At 39.4% G+C, this 17,808-nt stretch overlaps 1 protein-coding gene across 2 annotated transcripts; it reads left to right on the forward strand.

Moving 5' to 3' along the window:
* The first annotated feature begins 1,731 nt into the window (after positions 1-1,731).
* fan1 (FANCD2 and FANCI associated nuclease 1) lies at positions 1,732-17,166 on the forward strand. Of its 2 annotated transcripts, none has more exons than XM_061969731.2 (13): positions 1,732-3,362; positions 7,915-8,055; positions 8,236-8,437; positions 8,498-8,731; positions 8,829-8,960; positions 11,808-11,946; positions 12,016-12,135; positions 12,242-12,406; positions 12,480-12,636; positions 15,927-16,030; positions 16,110-16,304; positions 16,390-16,512; positions 16,587-17,166. In XM_061969731.2, exons 1-13 carry the CDS (start codon positions 2,372-2,374, stop codon positions 16,722-16,724), a joined length of 2,841 nt encoding a protein of 946 aa, XP_061825715.1. In that variant the 5' UTR covers positions 1,732-2,371; the 3' UTR covers positions 16,725-17,166. The 2 variants fall into 2 exon arrangements, with proteins under 2 accessions (XP_061825715.1, XP_061825716.1); XM_061969732.2 differs by having other exon boundaries at positions 1,735-3,362; positions 11,838-11,946.
* The last annotated feature ends 642 nt before the right edge of the window (positions 17,167-17,808 follow it).

Here is a 17,808-nt window from a genome sequence, read left to right on the forward strand (position 1 = left end):
ACGTCCTGCTGTCGCTCTGCCAGAGAGGAGCTGGCCAACAGCAGCTTGACAGGAAAAAAATCCAATGCTTTTAAGGATAAGCATGAGAAACCAAAACTGGATGACAAGAAAGTGTCTGCTATTATTGGTGAGTATAAGTTAAATCAATCTGATTAAAACCATATCCACATCAGGGAAGTGGATCTGACCCTTTTCCTATCTCCAAGTCGTTCCGTGATCGTTTGGCATGAAGTATAGATATCCATAGCTTCCAGTCTGCTTGGTCCATGAATTGACTGCGAGATGTTCGTTTTGACAGATTTATAGGCATGGGTGGTCACATTAGCTTTGATCTCGTCGGAAACCAACATCAAGTGACAAAGCAAAAACCGCAGCGCACGGATATCTACACCTTTTTCTCGTTTGATATCTTATATCGGCATTCTCCGCCTTACTATTTAACAACTAGCGTCGGGAATTTCCGTGAGTTCTGCTGCAAGTTGAGAAGTGAACGACTTTTAGATAGGGAATGTGTCAGATCCCCTTCCCGATGTGGATATGGTTTCAATCAGATTGAAGTTAAATATTTTTATTAGAATTCTATTAATGCACTTTCGTGATTGTTCGAACGCCATTGGGGACACCCATCAAGTACACAACAAGATTCACAAGATAGTGAAATCCTGAAAATAATTTGAAAAATATTTCACACACTGAATGGATTTTCTATATAGCTAATGAATAGTGTACATGCACTGTCAGAATTTGATACAGATTTGTTGCAGTTCGTAAAGCCTGGCATGATTGCACCACATATGATTTTGTGTGCGTCAAGCAGTGCAAGTGCCTTACAGCATAGAAACGCGTGATATGCAATGTATGCAGTGTGTTGACTATCCATTGCATTGATTAAATGATAGACATCACTCTCTTTATCGAGCTGAAAAATGCCATAGTGTAACTCATTGCATGACAGCTAGTGTCTTGGTGTCTGCAGACACTAATTCTGGTATATTTTATTGATCTTTCAGATTTTGTGAAGAAGCTCCATCCCTCAAGTGAAGCAAATGTGATAAAGAAAATCATTGGAGTGAAACTGAACATTGCGCAGAAAATGGGAAAAAAAGAAGGCCTCAGAAACAAATTCTGCTGGACGTCTAGCCGTCTCTAACAGTCGGGGAAGCGCGGTGATCATGTTGATTTATGCTGCTGACATTTATTTATTACGTCAAGATTTGAGTTACATGTATATAATAAATACAAGTCAACATTCATTCAACTGCAATATTTGTCTTTCTCCATTGCCAGTGTTAGACCACAGATTTTGTAGAATGCCTGCCCAATCATTTCTACATCATTCTGAACCGTATTCCACAGAAAGCCATTCCATAGGAGCCTGTTCTATAGAACTACTCTTTAGAACTTTCTTCTATAGCACTATTCTTTAGAGATCTATAGAACCATTCTTTAGAACCCTGTTCTATAGAACCATTCTTTAGAACCATGTTCTATAGAACCATTCTTTAGAATCCTGTTCTATAGAACTTCGGTCCTAAAGTTCATTAGAAATTCTATAGAGATATTCTTTAGAAATTCTATAGAACTTCGGTCCTAAAGTTCATTAGAAATTCTATAGAGATATTCTTTAGAAATTCTATAGAACATTTTTTGCAGGGCGGTAGAGAAAATGGATGGATGGATGGAATTTTGGTGTAACGCTTTGTAACATTCACACAATAAGAATATCTGTTAAATTCATTCATATCTACCACCGTTCCCAACATTACCATACACAAGGAAAGAGGAGTACATCTGTGGATTTGGGATCGATTGCTTTGGCCTGAAAAAGCTCTCGTTGCTCTGCTAGTCTAGTTTGACAAGCGGGTTTGTTTATCTAGCACTTCCGCTATGATGGGAGTCGCCTTTAGCGATATTTATTCCCCTCGTTGTTTTTATTTGGGGGCATTAATCCATCGTATGTTTGACGTGCACAAGGACCGCACTTCTTCGCCGATTCTAAACTAGTTTTCTGAGTCTTTTTCCCCCAGATAAATTAGCATGTATGCTAGCTTAAAAAAGTGCGAGCTAGCAACCGACCGTCTTCCATCGAGGAATTCCATCCATCATTTTCCTACCGCTTGTCCCTTTCGGGGTCGCGTGGGGGTGCTGGAGTCTATGTCAGCTGCATTCGGGCGCTAGGCGGGGTAAACCCCGGACAAGTCGCCACCTAATCCAGGTTCCATCCATCCATTTACTACCGCTTGTCCCTTTTGGGGTGGCGGGGGGTGCTGGAGTCTATCTCAGCTGCATTCGGGTGGAAGGCGGTGTACACCCTGGACAAGTTGCCATCTCATCCAGGTTATTTTCATCAATACGTTTTATCGTGTGCAACATGGCTGACAGAAGGGAGCAAAAAACCCCGAGGAGGAGTTTGTCTTTGTCCAAAAACAAGAAGAAAAGTGGTGTAAACACGACTCCCATCACGTCTTTCTTTAGCAACCCGCATCCTCCTAAACTGCCCTGTCCGCTGTGTGGTCAAATAGTTCCCAGATTTGCTATCAATGAGCACATCGATTTGCAGTGCAATAACTTTGAGAGAGGAGATAGCAGTGCAACACCAGCAAGTAATATCGTGGTGTCACCCACAAGCAAATCGTCTGAGTTGGAGTTGATTCCAGATGAGGCAGAGTCCAAAACAAGCCCATATTTCAAAGCAAGAAGCTCTCCCAATGTGTCCGGGGAGAAGTGCGACAAAACTGTAGTTGGAACTTTAGATCTTGGACGTTTGTCATCCAAGTTATCGAGAAAATGCACGAAGAGAAATGAAATAAAGCATCCTGATCAGACCCGAGAGTCTGTGGATTATGCAAGCAACTCGCAGAAAGAAAATTCGGAAAGCACCATTGACCTGACAACAAGTGCTCAGAAATGCACGACGACGACAGAAGGTTTCGAGAAAGCAACAAAACTATCTCCTATTCATCTGCATCCCTCATCTTCCACACTGTCGAAGAGAAAATCCCCTGACAGTCAGAAGATACCTAGTTTGAGAAAGAAACCCAAACATGAAGCATCCAGCTGGACTCGAACATTGTTTGGTAAAAATGCAGCACAGACAACCGAAGAGCCATCTGCACCTGATTGTAACCTCCTTTCCGACTCAAACCAATCCTCCTCTCACGTTGTCAGTGATTTACAGGCAATCTCCGAGGCTGAGAAAAACAATAACAACCAGACGGTTGACACCTCGCCCACACAAAGACTGCCATACTACCTACGCAACTTCCAAACTGTCCTGCAGGCCGTGCTGCAGAACGAAGATGACAGACGCCTGTTCAACCAGGAGGACATGACACTGGTACAAGCCTTTGAGAAGCTATCAGGTATGTTACTAATATATTGTAACGTCAATTATCGCAACAACTCGAACACCCGGGCATTTCAGAAAGCATTTCATTACAGTATATCTTAAGAGACAACAGTATCGAAAACAAATGTGTATATGTGTTAGAGTAGTCAGTGTTCAACTTGTGTATTTAGCATATCCTCTGAAAATTACTCCACATAAATGGCAACACAATAAGCTGCATGAGTGCTGTTGGCACTAAGGAGCTGGACTGACATTTTGAAGCAGTGTGATCAAGTATGTCTGCAGGCCTGAATTTTAATTGAATACCTGACCTGTGGCACATCCTCTAGCGTAAGTTGGAAGAGCGCAAGGTCTCTAACGTCATCCAGTGATGTCATCATGTACTGAACCCAAAACCAGTGAAGTTGGCATCTTGTGTAAATCCTTTTCAACTTATATTCAATTGAATAGACTGCAAAGACAAGATACTTAATGTTTGAACTGGAAAACTATGTTATTTTTTGCAAATATTAGCTCATTTGGAATTTGATGCCTGCAACATGTTTCAAAAAAGCTGGCACAAGTGGCAAAAAAGACTGAGAAAGTTGAGGAATGCTCATCAAACACTTATTTGGAACATCCCACATGTGAACAGGCTAATTGGGAACAGGCGGGTGCCATGTTTGGGAATAAAAGCAGCTTCCATGAAATGCTCAGTCATTCACAAACAAGGATGGGGCGAGGGTCACCACTTTGTGAACAAATGCGTGAGCAAGTTGTTGGAACAGTTTAAGAACAACATTTCTCAACGAGCTATTGCAAGGAATTTAGGGATTTCACCATCTACGGTCCGTAATATCATCGAAGCCACGTGTTACAACAGTGTGGCTTCATCGTAAAAGAGTGCAGGTACTAGACTGGCCTGCCTGTAGTACAGACCTGTCTCCCATTGAAAATGTGTGGCGCAATAGGAAGCCTAAAATACCACAATTGAGACCCCAGACAGTTGAACAAATTAAGCTGTACATCAAGCAAGAATGGGAAATAATTCCTCCTGAAAAGCTTCAAAAATTGGTCTCCTCAGTTCCCAAACATTTACTGAGTGTTGTTAAAAGGAAAGGCCATGTAACACAGTGGTAAAAATGCCCCTGTGCCAACTTTTTTGCAATGTGTTGGTGCCATTAAATTCTAAGTTAATGATTATTTGCAAAAAAAAATAAAGTTTCTCAGTTTGAACATTAAATATCTTGTCTTTGCAGTCTATTCAGTTGAATATAAGTTGAAAAGGATTTGCAAATCATTGTATTCCGTTTTTATTTACGAATTACACAACGTGCCAACTTCACTGGTTTTGGGTTTTGTAGGTGTAGAAGAGGATTTCAGTAAGATGTACTGGTGGATTCCATGTCCAAGAGGATTTAGGCAGTGCTAGACAATATTGATGCTTGTTATGGGTGGGAAAAGATATTGATAAGGCAATATGTCGCAATACTTTTTCTAACGATATAAATATAAATTTTTTTAAATATGTTAGTGCTGTGAAATTAGAAAACATTTAATCAGCTTAATCACACTTTTGCATTTGGATTGTTCATGATAAATCACAGGTTATTACTCGCTTGCATCGCTTTCAAATTAACTTAAAAAAAGACCCCAATATTTGAACACAAATGCAATTACATTGCCATAATGTCATACAGGAAAATGTTTAAATGATAGTATGTCATGTATTTGCTTAAACTTCCTAAAATGTTAAGCTAAAGTCCAGTCAGGGTGTATTTTGAAGCAAAATTTGCCAACAAGCACCACTGTTAGAATTGATCACTGACCTTTTACAAACCTGCGCCTCTTTCCACAATTCAAGTACAAACCCCGTTTCCATATGACTTGGGAAATTGTGTTAGATGTAAATATAAAAGGAATACAATGATTTGCAAATAATTTTCAACCCATATTCAGTTGAATATGCTACAAAGACAACATATTTGATGTTCAAACTGATAAACTTTTTTTTTTTTTTTTTTGCAAATAATCATTAACTTTAGAATTTGATGCCAGCAACACGTGACAAAGAAGTTGGGAAAGGTGGCAATAAATATTGATAAAGTTGAGGAATGTTCATCAAACACTTATTTGGAACATCCCACAGGTGAACAGGCAAATTGGGAACAGGTGGGTGCCATGATTGGGTATAAAAGTAGATTTCATGAAATGCTCAGTCATTCACAAACAAGGATGGGGCGAGGGTCACCACTTTGTCAACAAATGTGTGAGCAAATTGTTGAACAGTTTAAGTAAAACCTTTCTCAACCAGCTATTGCAAGGAATTTAGGGATTTCACCATCTACGGTCCGTAATATCATCAAAGGGTTCAGAGAATCTGGAGAAATCACTGCACGTAAGCAGCTAAGCCCATGACCTTCGATCCCTCAGGCTGTACTGCATCAACAAGCGACATCAGTGTGTAAAGGATATCACCACATGGGCTCAGGAACACTTCAGAAACCCACTGTCAGTAACTACAGTTGGTCGCTACATCTGTAAGTGCAAGTTAAAACTCTCCTATGCAAGGCTAAATCCGTTTATCAACAACACCCAGAAACGCCGTCGGCTTCGCTGGGCCTAAGCTCATCTAAGATGGACTGATACAAAGTGGAAAAGTGTTCTGTGGTCTGACGAGTCCACATTTCAAATAGTTTTTGGAAACTGCAATAAGGCGCTTTTGGTAGCCATCCACAAGCTTCTGGTTGAGTTTTTGGCCACTCCTTTTGACAAAATTGGTGAAGTTCAGCTAAATTTGTTGGTTTTCTGACATGGACTTTTCAACCAACATATTTAGCTGAACTGCACCAATTTTGTCAAAAGGAGTGGTCAAAAACTCAACCAGAAGCTTGTGGATGGCTACCAAAAGTGCCTTATTGCAGTGAAACTTGCCAAGGGACATGTAACCAAATATTAACATTGCTGTATGTATACTTTTGACCCAGCAGATTTGGTCACATTTTCAGTAGACCCATAATAAATAATAAAATAAAATAAAAAACTTAATGAATGTTTTTTGTGACCAACAAGTATGTGCTCCAATAACTCTTTCACAAAAAAATAAGAGTTGTAGAAATGATTGGAAACTCAAGACAGCCATGACATTATGTTCTTTACAAGTGTATGTACACTTTTCACCACGACTGTATATATGTATATATATATTTTTTAAAGTCATGTTATGGGGCGATTGTAACTCAAGTACGACTTCCGCACCTCTGTTTTGCAAAGTGTCGCTGTGCAGCTTAGTGGTGAGCAAGGCAGTACAAGAAGTAGGCTGTTAAGAAGTAGAGGGCTTTTTGTTACATTAACAGGCAAGAAACTGGATCCACTTTCTGTGCAATTGCAGTTAATGGAAATTGATCATTTTAATTACATTGTTTTCTGACCTAGTTTGTCCAGTTAATAATTATTGTCATCTAGTGTAGTAAACATTATACAACTTTGTTGCATTTTGGAATCATCGGTGAACTATGTAGAATATTGCAATGCTGTATCTTATTGTGACTCAAGCATCGTGATACGTATCGTGCAGTCATTGCCAACACTGTACAGTTACAATGTGAACATATTCACTGTGAGGTGATTTACTTGTGTTGTCAGACTTATACAATTATGGCAGTGTATTTTCAGTGGATTGTAAATATTTACAACTTTGCACGCTGTACAGGTACTACTTTAAAAGTGGTGATTGGATGAAATGTCCCCAAGCTTCGAGGCGTGTGTCGATTAATTGAGGGGGCGTTTCTGCTAATCGTGTATCGAGGTTTGCTTCATATAGGGGAGGAGTCGGAAATGATGATCTGTAAAGTCCTCGCTGCCAGGCCGTACCACGTGACTTCTTGGAGACGTGGTTCAGATTTTGCCGGGAGATTCGACAACACATAAACCGCCCAAGCTCCATTAATAATGTGGGCTTTTGAGAAATCTGGATAGAGAGTAAAAAGTTTTTCGAAATCCTATTAGAATCAAAGATTAACAGCGCATTATAATACATTTAAAAGCAAACTTAATCCAAGTTGTTTAGTGTACTGTCAACCACATGTAAATGGTGACTTTCACCCAGGTCTCAAAAATCCTCTGTTCGAGTATTTTTTACCTTTTATGCCACATGATGTGAGTTCGATTCTTGGCAACATCAGTTTCTGAATTTGCTTATCACTCCAAACATTAAGTTTAATAATAATGACTAACAAAACCATTTGGTCAAACATTTATTGTAATTCATCATCATTTCCAAAGACTGTAACAGGCGCAAACATTTAATGCATCACACATAATGGTTTGTAACTATACATTTGGCCAGCAGGGGGTTTATTGTGCCGAAGCACACGTGACATTTCAAGAAATTCTCGAACCAATTGGCTGAAGTGGTTCAAGGCTTTATCTGACCGTAGAAATTAAACTTGTATATACGTTAAGACTTAATAGATGTACACACAAGTTTCATTTCTATCATATTGTCACTTTAGAAGACATTATAGAGTGAAGTGTGAGGGGTGTCCTCAATTTTGTGACATGTATTTTTTCGTCCTCTTTTACAGTCATGGGACAGAAGTTGTATGTGAGATTGTTTCAACGAAAATTGAAGTGGCTTCAAGTGGATAAACTGGATTATGAAGAAATATGCAGTAACTTGGAGCCTGTTGCTCATGAGCTGGTGCAAGGTGGTCTTCTACAGTCAGGTAATTGTTGTTATGGCTCATAGTATGATTACAATATAAATATGCAGATAGAAACGGGAAAAATTATTTTGAGATTAACTATAACAAAGTTTGTGAGCTTGCAGTCCATCTCTCAGGTCCAACATCAATTTATCACCCAGAAAATCTATCATGCCACACACTTGTTCTCACATTTTGAAGAGAATGACCTTCACGAAGTAGCAGAAGCTCTGGAACTCTTGCCGGCTCCCGAGCTCAAATCTCTGGCCAAGATATTTCATCTGGGCAATTCTGGCACTCAAAAACAACAGCTAGTGGAGGGGCTTCTCCGCCTGAGCAAGCAGAAGTCGCTGTTTTCTCTGAGCCAGGCTCAAAACAACATTGGCGCCATCATCTTGAAAAGGTGAGCGAATGAGCACCGTTTTGCAATGCAATAGTAATAATGTTCTTTTTCCTCTCAAAGGGCAAAGCAGCTTGCGGGTTCCTGCGTGCGCCTGTGTCGTGGTCCTCGGGCCGTTTTTTCTCGAATCCTTCTACTCTTCTCTCTGACGGACACTATGGATGAGGAGGAGATGGCAGCAGGTGGACAAAGCCAGCTTTATACCATCTTGCTTGTCAATTCAGGGCGTCTGGCTTTCCCAGGGTACACGGTGCAGCGCACTGCAAAAGTGTTTCAAGACAGAGACGACCTGATCAGGTGACTTCTAGTGACCCTAGAATTGTTTTTCAAGTAGTTCATTTTCAAGTAGTTTAGCAGCAATTTTTAAGTTTGTGACTGTGTAAATCTTTGTCAGATATGAAGCATCCATGCGGACCTTACAGGAGGTCATCCTGGCTATGCAGTCAGGTCATTGGGAAGAGGCATCGGACCTTTATACTGCTGCCAAGAATGACTGGCAGCACCTGAAGGAGAGTCTTGATCTCAGGTTAGACAGCATTGTTTCAATCATCTGCCAAAAGACATCTTTAACTATTGCAATTGACACAATACTATCAGGGTTCATAAACTTTCTTATCAATGATTTTTATATGACTTTTCCATAACCTTTTTCTGAATTTTCTTGACCAAAATAACTTATTTAATCTCATTGGGCTGGAATAGGCTCCAGCCCCCCACAACCCCAAGAGGGACAAGCGGTAGAAAATGCATAGATGGATGGATGGATGGGACGACTGATAACTAATTATCATACCAGTAACACTACATTGTTATGTACATGCTATTGTTTTTGTAATGTTTATGGGGCTATATCTAGGACCTTGAATACTCATGGTACATTCCAGTTTTCTGGGAAGTTGAAATTTCAACTTGAACTCACACCATGACCCAAGTTGGCTTCAAAGATGGCTATTCTTGCTGAACAATAATATAAGCTTCTGTAGTATTCTTTTTGTTTCCCCTCGTGGCTATTTTCTTTTGCACTAAATCAGACAGCCATATACAATGTATTGTTGACTGTTAATGTATGGTAATGTTACTGTAGTGTAAATCATTTCATGTCTTTCATACGTTCTACATCTCGAGCAATACCGTCTGTGTTTCCTCTTCATCCACCGTGTTTGAAAGTTGCAGAAGTATTTGTCCAGAAGTTGTTTGTACTGTATTCAGTTAAGGCCAGCGGATGAATAGATTGATTTCTGATCTCGTAACTGGAATGCCCCTAACTCGGCTGTGATGTCATTCCCAGCTCCGCCTTCAAACTTTCAAGGTTAATGGAACGCACCATACTTTTTGTGCAATCCCATATGCTATGAAAATAAAGTTCCTTGAATCAGTGAAATTAGGTTTCCCCGAAATGTATAGTGCCATTTTCAACCAAAAAAACCCACCAGACAGGCATGCTAAATACATCTCCTCATATTTCAGTTCTTACACATTTAGTCTTTGCGTCTGCTCCACCCCACAGCCTCACATATAAATCCATTTGGTGGACAAATGGTGGTTTAGGCTTTTATACATATGCCGTTTGTTGGAACACTAATGACAGTAAGAGTCTTTTTAGGTGCAAGGCCAAAAGCACAGACATAAGCACACTTGTTCTCGCCACAGGTACATTTTGCTGCAATCTGGCTGTCAGGGAACATTCCAAAGTAAAGGCAATCACAATCCCTATTGATTGTTTTTGGATTAATGAAACTTTAGATATGTCTCCTTAACTTTTCCTAAATTTCTGAAAAAATATTATATTCCAGGTCCTTTCCAAGTTTTTCATGGCCATAATAACAACCCATGTATCAGGTACACTTAACCAAAATGCAGTTAGAACTTGCTATGGAGAAAAAAATAATGGACACACCACAAAAAAACAAAAAAAAACAATTTTTGATCATTTGATCAACGCCCACACAATGCCTCTCACAGTTATTCGAGGAACTTTATTGTCATACCAGCCAGCACACATGAGTATGAAATTTAGTACCCAAGGTCCCAGATTTATCCCAATGAATACTACAAGAACAATAGTATGTACGTTACATACAGTAGCAATTTAAATAGAATAGAAATGGATATTGAGTAAGTTATAAGTGGCATAGGTTAATCGTAGTAGATTATAAATATAATAAAATAAAATAGAGTACATTGTGATCCTGTAGTGCAAATTTTGAATTAAGTTTTACTCATTAAGGAATATATACAGTATTATACTCAGAAAATGTGCAGTTACACATCCTCACGTCTTATCAAAAAATCTTGTGAGACAGCTCCCGCTGCTGGATTCTTTTTCCCTTATGGATAGTGCCATCAAACCACTTTCATATTTTTTCACAATGTCCTATTGTCCTACTGGGCAAAACCTACTTTTTCACCTCTTTTTGTGTATTTGGGATCCCTATAAGTCCCGAAAATGTTAACTCAAACCATGGAGGCATGGTGCAGATATTTATAAAAATCTTGCCTCCTTCCAAACTTTGTCCAAATGAGCTGTTTGGAATTTGCGACTATAATAACATTTTGCCTTGGTTACGACAGCGGATATCTCCATATATGGTAGAGCTTTGCACGAGTCTGCCATTGTTATTCAGTTGTTGTCCAAAGTTGTAGTCAATAAGTTGCTTCTTTTTCTCTGTCCTCGTGTTGTTGGGAAGACTCGTTCATACATGCACATACATGCTAAAATCCTCTGCCGTTGCCATTTCTAAAAAAAAAAAGTACAGTAAAGTTCTAACTTATTAACTCAGTATACTCGATATGGAAGCTCTAAAAACTACAATTTGGCTGAGTGGGTGAAGACACAGTCGAAAGGGACTCGGCCTGGAGGAGGACATGGGCACGTAAAAAAGACCGCCCGCAAAACGGCACATTCTAAAAAGTCAGAAAGCGCCTTGAAGGTGGTCTGTAAAACAATCCATGCAAAATTCGGATCAAAGCACCACCATTGCATGTTATGTAGACCATAAGTGTTTTAAAATGTAAAAAAAAATATCATAATATGACACCTTTAAGTTACCATGAAAAAGATATATATTTAAAACGAAAAGCAGAAAATAAGAAATCCACAAATATGTTGTAGTTTACTGTAATCATATCTAATACAAGAGCTCAACAAAGACGATAATGTCCAATGGTTTATTGTTTATTGTGTGGTTGTAGTTTACAGTGGTGTAGGAATGCACTGCTTCATACTGAGAGCTCTTTGTAATATTTTTAAATCAAAATATCAGAAACACTTATGATGTAGTAAATTCCTAAATAAAATGAAATACAATAAATGATAAATTGTTACCTCTACAAACATTGTCAATCAAAACAGAGTATTTCTGTCTGTGTAAAGGATTATATACATTATTGTGGTATGCACCAGTCACCAGGAGGAGCTGCCAGTGTTTCTGCGCAGCTTTACAGCAGGATGGGCCTACACTCGCATATTATCAAGAGGAGTTGAGATCTTACAGAGGCTACGCCGTTATGAGGTTTGCTCATCTGATCTTTATTTGGAATAATTCAAAAACATATATTTGGACTTTTTTTTTACATTACAGGAGGCAGTCAGTGAGCTGCAGTCGTTACTGCTGCAAGATGTTTACTGTCCTGACAGTCGAGGGCGCTGGTGGGACAGACTAGCACTGAACCTTCAGCAGCACCTCAAAAAACCCGAAAAAGTCAGTGCCTGTAACTGTTGCTCCATTGTTGTCTTCTCGACATGCTCACTGTAAGCTCTCTGTGTGACAATGCTCAGTCAAAGATGTGCTCTCTGGTGCTCTGCAGGCTATCTGTGCAATGAGAGATGGCTTGTCTGACCCACTCGTGCGAACTGGACATAAGCTGTCTCTCCACCAGAGAGCTGTCAGGATGAGAGAATCACCCAGCTTTAAGAAGTACCGTCTACAGCTTAGAGATCTCCCTACTCTGGATGTCCAGGATGTTAAACATGTGGGTTTTATATTTCTATGCAAAGCTGAAGTCAATTCATATCTCTTTTACAGCTTCAGACTTTTGTCTGCAGGTGACCATTCGAGGTCAGCTGTTTCCCCATGAAGGGGGCATGGGCAAATCTCGCTTTCTGGTACCATCCAATGAGGATGATTGCTCTGATGCCACTGTAATTTGCTCTGTGGAAGACTTGTCTTTAGCGCATTACCGCCAGCAAGGTTTTGACCAAGGTGAGAGACTCCAAAAGCAGCAGAACTAATCGGATTAAGCCTTCCAAAATGTGAAGTTTCCCATTTTCGGACAATATGGCATTGCTCAGTACAAATAACACCCCTAAAATAGGGCTTAGATATCTGAGGAATATGCTTGCTCACAGCAAAAATTATACTGGTCAGAGTTCAAAAAACACTTTCTCTTCGGAAAAAATGAAAATACAAATAATTTGTTCCATCATCAAACTGTTTTATTGATAAAAGCTGTATGTTTTATAGAACATGTATTGGGCTTTTCACTCGTCACAAAAAGTTAACCACTGTTATTAAGACTTAAATATTAAATAAACGTATATAAAAGTCCGCTTACAGCGGAGTCAATGGGAGCTCCACTATTCCGCCCATTAAAATACAATAAATAACCATTCAAAAATCGCCAACAATACATAATTCACATTTTGTGACTTGAATATTAACCAAGTATTAATGTTATGGTTATTATAAACGGTAAAGAAGACAAACTATTTATAGCGGCGGCGTGATCACTTCCGTGTGTGCCTATGGTCTATGGCAGTGGTTCTTAACCTGGGTTCGATCGAACCCTAGGGGTTCGGTGAGTCAGGCTCAGGGGTTCGACGGAGGTCAAGACACACCCGACTCATCGTGTAAATAAAAACTTCTCCCTATCGGCGTATTACGGATACGGCAACAGCAGAAGTCACACTGATTTGCAGGTGTGTAATTTGTTGTGAGGTCATGCACTGTGTTGGTTTTGTTCTTTGAACAAGGTGATGTTCATGCACGGTTCATTTTGTGCACCAGTAATAAAACATGGTAACACTTTAGTATGGGGAACATATTCACCATTAATTAGTTGCTTATTAACATGCAAATTAGTAACATATTTTCTCTTAACTAGTCATTATTAAGTACTTATTAATGCCTTATTCGGCATGGCCTTATTATAACCCTAACCCTCTAATCCTGGCCCTAACCCTCTAACCCTAACCAATTAACTCTAAATTTGTCACGTGTGGTGCGCATGGTGATGCGGGGTTTTGTTCTTCCAAGATGCAAGGGACGAATCCGGACAGGACTTGCAGGTAATAACTTGATTTAATAATAAAAATAACACAAAACTGGTACAAAACAGAAAACAAACCGACAGGAAGAGGTGCCGAACGCACTGGAAGCTAAGGCTAACACTTAGCACAAACTATGGGACTTAGCTGAGTCTAGGAAACAAGAACAAACTTACGTGGCAGTCGCGTGATGCAAAAACAAAGAAAGCAGAACGAGTGATGAACAAAGGTGGGCTTAAATAGCGTCTGTGATTACAACAGGTGCGCGTCAGAAACACAAGCGGCAGGTGGAATTAATATGTAACTATGGTAACCAACTCAAAGGTGCACAGACAGGAACAAAATGAGTCCAAGACTAACAGAAAACCCAAACAGAAATATGATCCGGGCAGCGGATCATAACAAAATTAAGTCTTTGTTACTTAGAATATGTTCCCCTAGTGTCCAAAAAACTCTAAGTTAAGTCTTTGTTACTTAGAATATGTTTCCCATACTAAAGTGTTACCAAAAACATATAACTTTGTCTTGAATTTGAAAAAAAACATTTTATTTTTCACTAAAGAAGGGTTATGAAACTGGTGGGGTTCAGTACCTCCAACAAGGTTAAGAACCACTGGTCTATGGTCTTCCGTGGTCTGCTGTTTCCTCGCTTCCCTGCTCCCTGTATGTTTATTGTAGATCATAAATCATGCCTTTCACCTGAAAAGTAGATGGCTGAGGATATAATCCAACAATTTGGGACACTTTGTCAGCCATTTAGGACCTGGAACTAGCGAGAACGACATGCAAAGTGCAAAATTTGGCCGATAATGATTGGTGGTCGCTCAATCGGCACATCCTTGATTTTACAGATATTTTTGGTTGAAGTCCAAATTGTACTTTGAAGTCTTCACAGATCTTGAGTTTTGGTATTATTCCACTGTACTTGAGGGGTGAAGATCAAAGGTCACTGGGGCACGTTTTACTTAACAATTTTAAACAAATTATCCTAAAAACAAATCAGTGCTGAATGATTGCCTGGATTTCACTGCAAATTTCTGGGAATGTCAATGGTCATGTGATCATTACCGCCACGCAAATGATCACCTCATCAAACTGTTCAATGCTCTACAGAGCTACTAGCTTGATAGTTCAATATGTCTGTGGTCTAGACCTATATAAGTTTTGCCTTCTGTTATCTGTATTGTAAATGAAGTTTTGGACTGTCGTGGCATATCGGATATTGAAAGGCAATATCGAGCATTTCTAATTATGAAAACATGACAGATGACAATGGCGTAATGTTAAAGTAATAGGCATTGCAAATGTGCCTCAAACATCTAACTGACGTTACCTATTGTGACGCATGTACGACATTTTTGTTGGTTGCGTCTTTTTTTGCACACACTCAGGCTCCCAAAGCCAAATCTACTTTTGGTTGCTAAGAGTAATACTGTAAACATTGTTTATCTCTTTTATTTGGTCTTTGTAAATGAATTTCAGCGAAGTAGGAATTATAGATTATAAATTGAATATTTTTTTTATAGATGGAGCATAAATAAACGGTTTACATCTTTCAAAATATGTTTTTTAACATTAAATCTCCCAGGTCCTGGCGTCCACATATGTGGACATCACATGTTTTGGTTGTGGAGAGTACAAAACAAAATGTTTCTCTACAAGACCCTGGTTTCCATTTACAAGGACATTATACTGCCAATTAGTGGGGCAGAAAATCACATGTTGGATTCAAGATGGCTGTAAACACATCCAAAAGTTCAGATGGCAACTTTTACCTTTTTTTGTTTTTATACTTATTGGGTTCCCATAGAGCCCAAATAGCCAAGATTAAAAAATCATGCCATACAAAAGTGTGGGTCTTAGGAGGCTACAACAGCCCTCTCGACATGAAATAACAACCACATAGTCAGCTTTACAAGCTGCAAACCTCGAAGCGTGACGTGGCGAGGGACGACTGTATTACAATACTCACGAGGCTACAGTCAGCCCTATAACCCCTAGTGTGTTACATCAATAATATTAAAAAAAGAAATGGGACCACATACAAAATCTTGTTTAGGCCGTGTTTCAAGAGCAGTCAGATTTAGAGGTTGGACTGTATTTAAATGGTAAAGGACGTGTACCAATGTTTTTGGCAGTTGCCTGCCATTTTAAATAGTGGTTTTTGTTTTTGAGTTAATTAAACATTTTTGGGTAGTAACTGAAAATAATTTCTCATTATAACAGGGATCCACGGAGAGGGTTCGACATTCTCAACACTGTTTGCCCTCCTGTTGTGGGACATAATTTTTATGGACGGTATATCCGATGTTTTCAGAAATCCTTACCAGGTAAAACATTCCCAAAAAGCTATGGATTTTGGAGAATGCGCGGACATTTCTACATGTGTATCTTCCCTCTCTGTCCCAGACGTGCCCACTGGACCTCTACACTGACTGCTTTTATGAGAACCGAAAAGAGGCAGTCGAATCACGTGTGCAGCTACTTAAGGAAGCTTCTGTGGAAACTTTGCACGCTATGTTGGAGGATGTCTGGACCTCCCAGAAGGGTAAAGTGTGTGCATGTGTCAACTGGGAGCGCTTCACCTCTCTAAGTCAAGCGCAGGTACTTGGCTCTCATGCAAATTGTGTTGGATTTTGCATTGTTGTAAGTATTTCTGTGTATGATAATTGACGCTCTTCATTCGCAGTCTCTTGTGTCATGTATGGGCGGAGCCTTCTTAGCAGGAGTGATAGCACGGATGGCAAAAGACCTCAGGCATTGTCGTGGAGGTCTGCCTGACCTCGTCGTATGGAACGCATCCACTTACAAGGTGAAATCTGCTTGCTATGCTGTGCAATGTAATGTTATAGTGCATTTGTAAAGACTCGTGTTGACATGGTTTAGCTGGTGGAGGTGAAAGGGCCCAGTGACCGTCTGTCCCAGAAGCAACAGATCTGGCTGGATGAGCTGCAAAAACTGGGCGCAGATGTAGAGGTGTGTCATGTGGTGGCCACCGGAGCCAGAGGATCTCGTCTCAAATGAATACATACAATTCTGTTTATCTGGACTGAATGTTAAGTATGCCTGCTTCTCTCAGCTGTGGGGGATAAATTGCAGAGTGAAATTGGAGTCTAATTTGTTACCTTGTGCCATTATTTATCTGGGAAAGCACTGCCTCCAACAAAAAGGAGCATCATCACTCAGAAGAAGCCAGGATCGCAAATAGCTTTCAACAAAAGATATTAAGAGCTCACACAAATACCTTTACTGATGACAAACAACAGATGTAATAACATTTTAGTATATTTAATACTCCGCTCAATAAAATATATCATCACTCTAACGTGGAATGTATCGGCCCCTGAATTGTGAAACACATACATTACACCGAACAGTGCACAAATTTAATACAACCATTATGAAATTATTTTTTTGTACTGACTATGCTGACCTTACAAAACGAATAAAGATGAGTTTTGATTAACCCTGTCAGAGAGGTTTTTCATTTGTTATTGTAGGAGTGGTGTAAACTGCAAATAGGAAATATTTATGAATATGGAGGAGTGGCTAGCATTGATGTTGGGAGATTTGGGTTTCCATCTCTGTCGGTTTACTGCGGCTTCCTCCCACATGCCAAAAACATGCATGTTCGGCAATGTGACTGTTGACAAACATTTATGCAACACATTCTACAGTACGTACAATCGTCCCTTGCCATGTCGTGCTTCAAATTACAATCAATGAAAAATTCCTAGTTTGTGAACTCGTTCTCAAACAATGGCAATTAAAAAAAACTACTCTGATTCTGATTCTGAAATATTGCGGCTTCAACACATTGTAGATTTTTTTCTTTAAAAAAAAAAAAGCATATTCTCTAACAATTCTGGCCTAAATTAAAGAAGAACTGCACTTTTTGTTTTTTGTTTTTTTTGCCTATCATTTACAATCCTTATGTAACACAGGAACACATGTTTTTCTTTTTTTATGCATACTAAATAGTAAATAAATGCGATCAAAATTCTGCTTACAAGGGAGCCTGTGGGAGCCGTTCTATTCTGCCTATAAAGCCCTAAAAAAAAAACATCCAAACACCTCCATTAGGGTTGTATATACATTATGTAAGTAA

This window comes from Nerophis lumbriciformis, linkage group LG10, assembly GCF_033978685.3.
Source record: "Nerophis lumbriciformis linkage group LG10, RoL_Nlum_v2.1, whole genome shotgun sequence".
In the NCBI taxonomy this organism is placed as follows: Eukaryota; Metazoa; Chordata; class Actinopteri; order Syngnathiformes; family Syngnathidae; genus Nerophis; species Nerophis lumbriciformis.

Bases quoted from the DNA above. Each gene is read 5' to 3' on its own strand.
- fan1 (XM_061969731.2), top strand. From the start codon at position 2,372: ATGGCTGACAGAAGGGAGCAAAAAACCCCGAGGAGGAGTTTGTCTTTG. The intron at 12,407-12,479 runs GTGGGTTTTATA...TTTTGTCTGCAG, and splicing joins ATGTCCAGGATGTTAAACAT to GTGACCATTCGAGGTCAGCT. The intron at 16,031-16,109 runs GTAAAACATTCC...TCTCTGTCCCAG, and splicing joins TTTTCAGAAATCCTTACCAG to ACGTGCCCACTGGACCTCTA.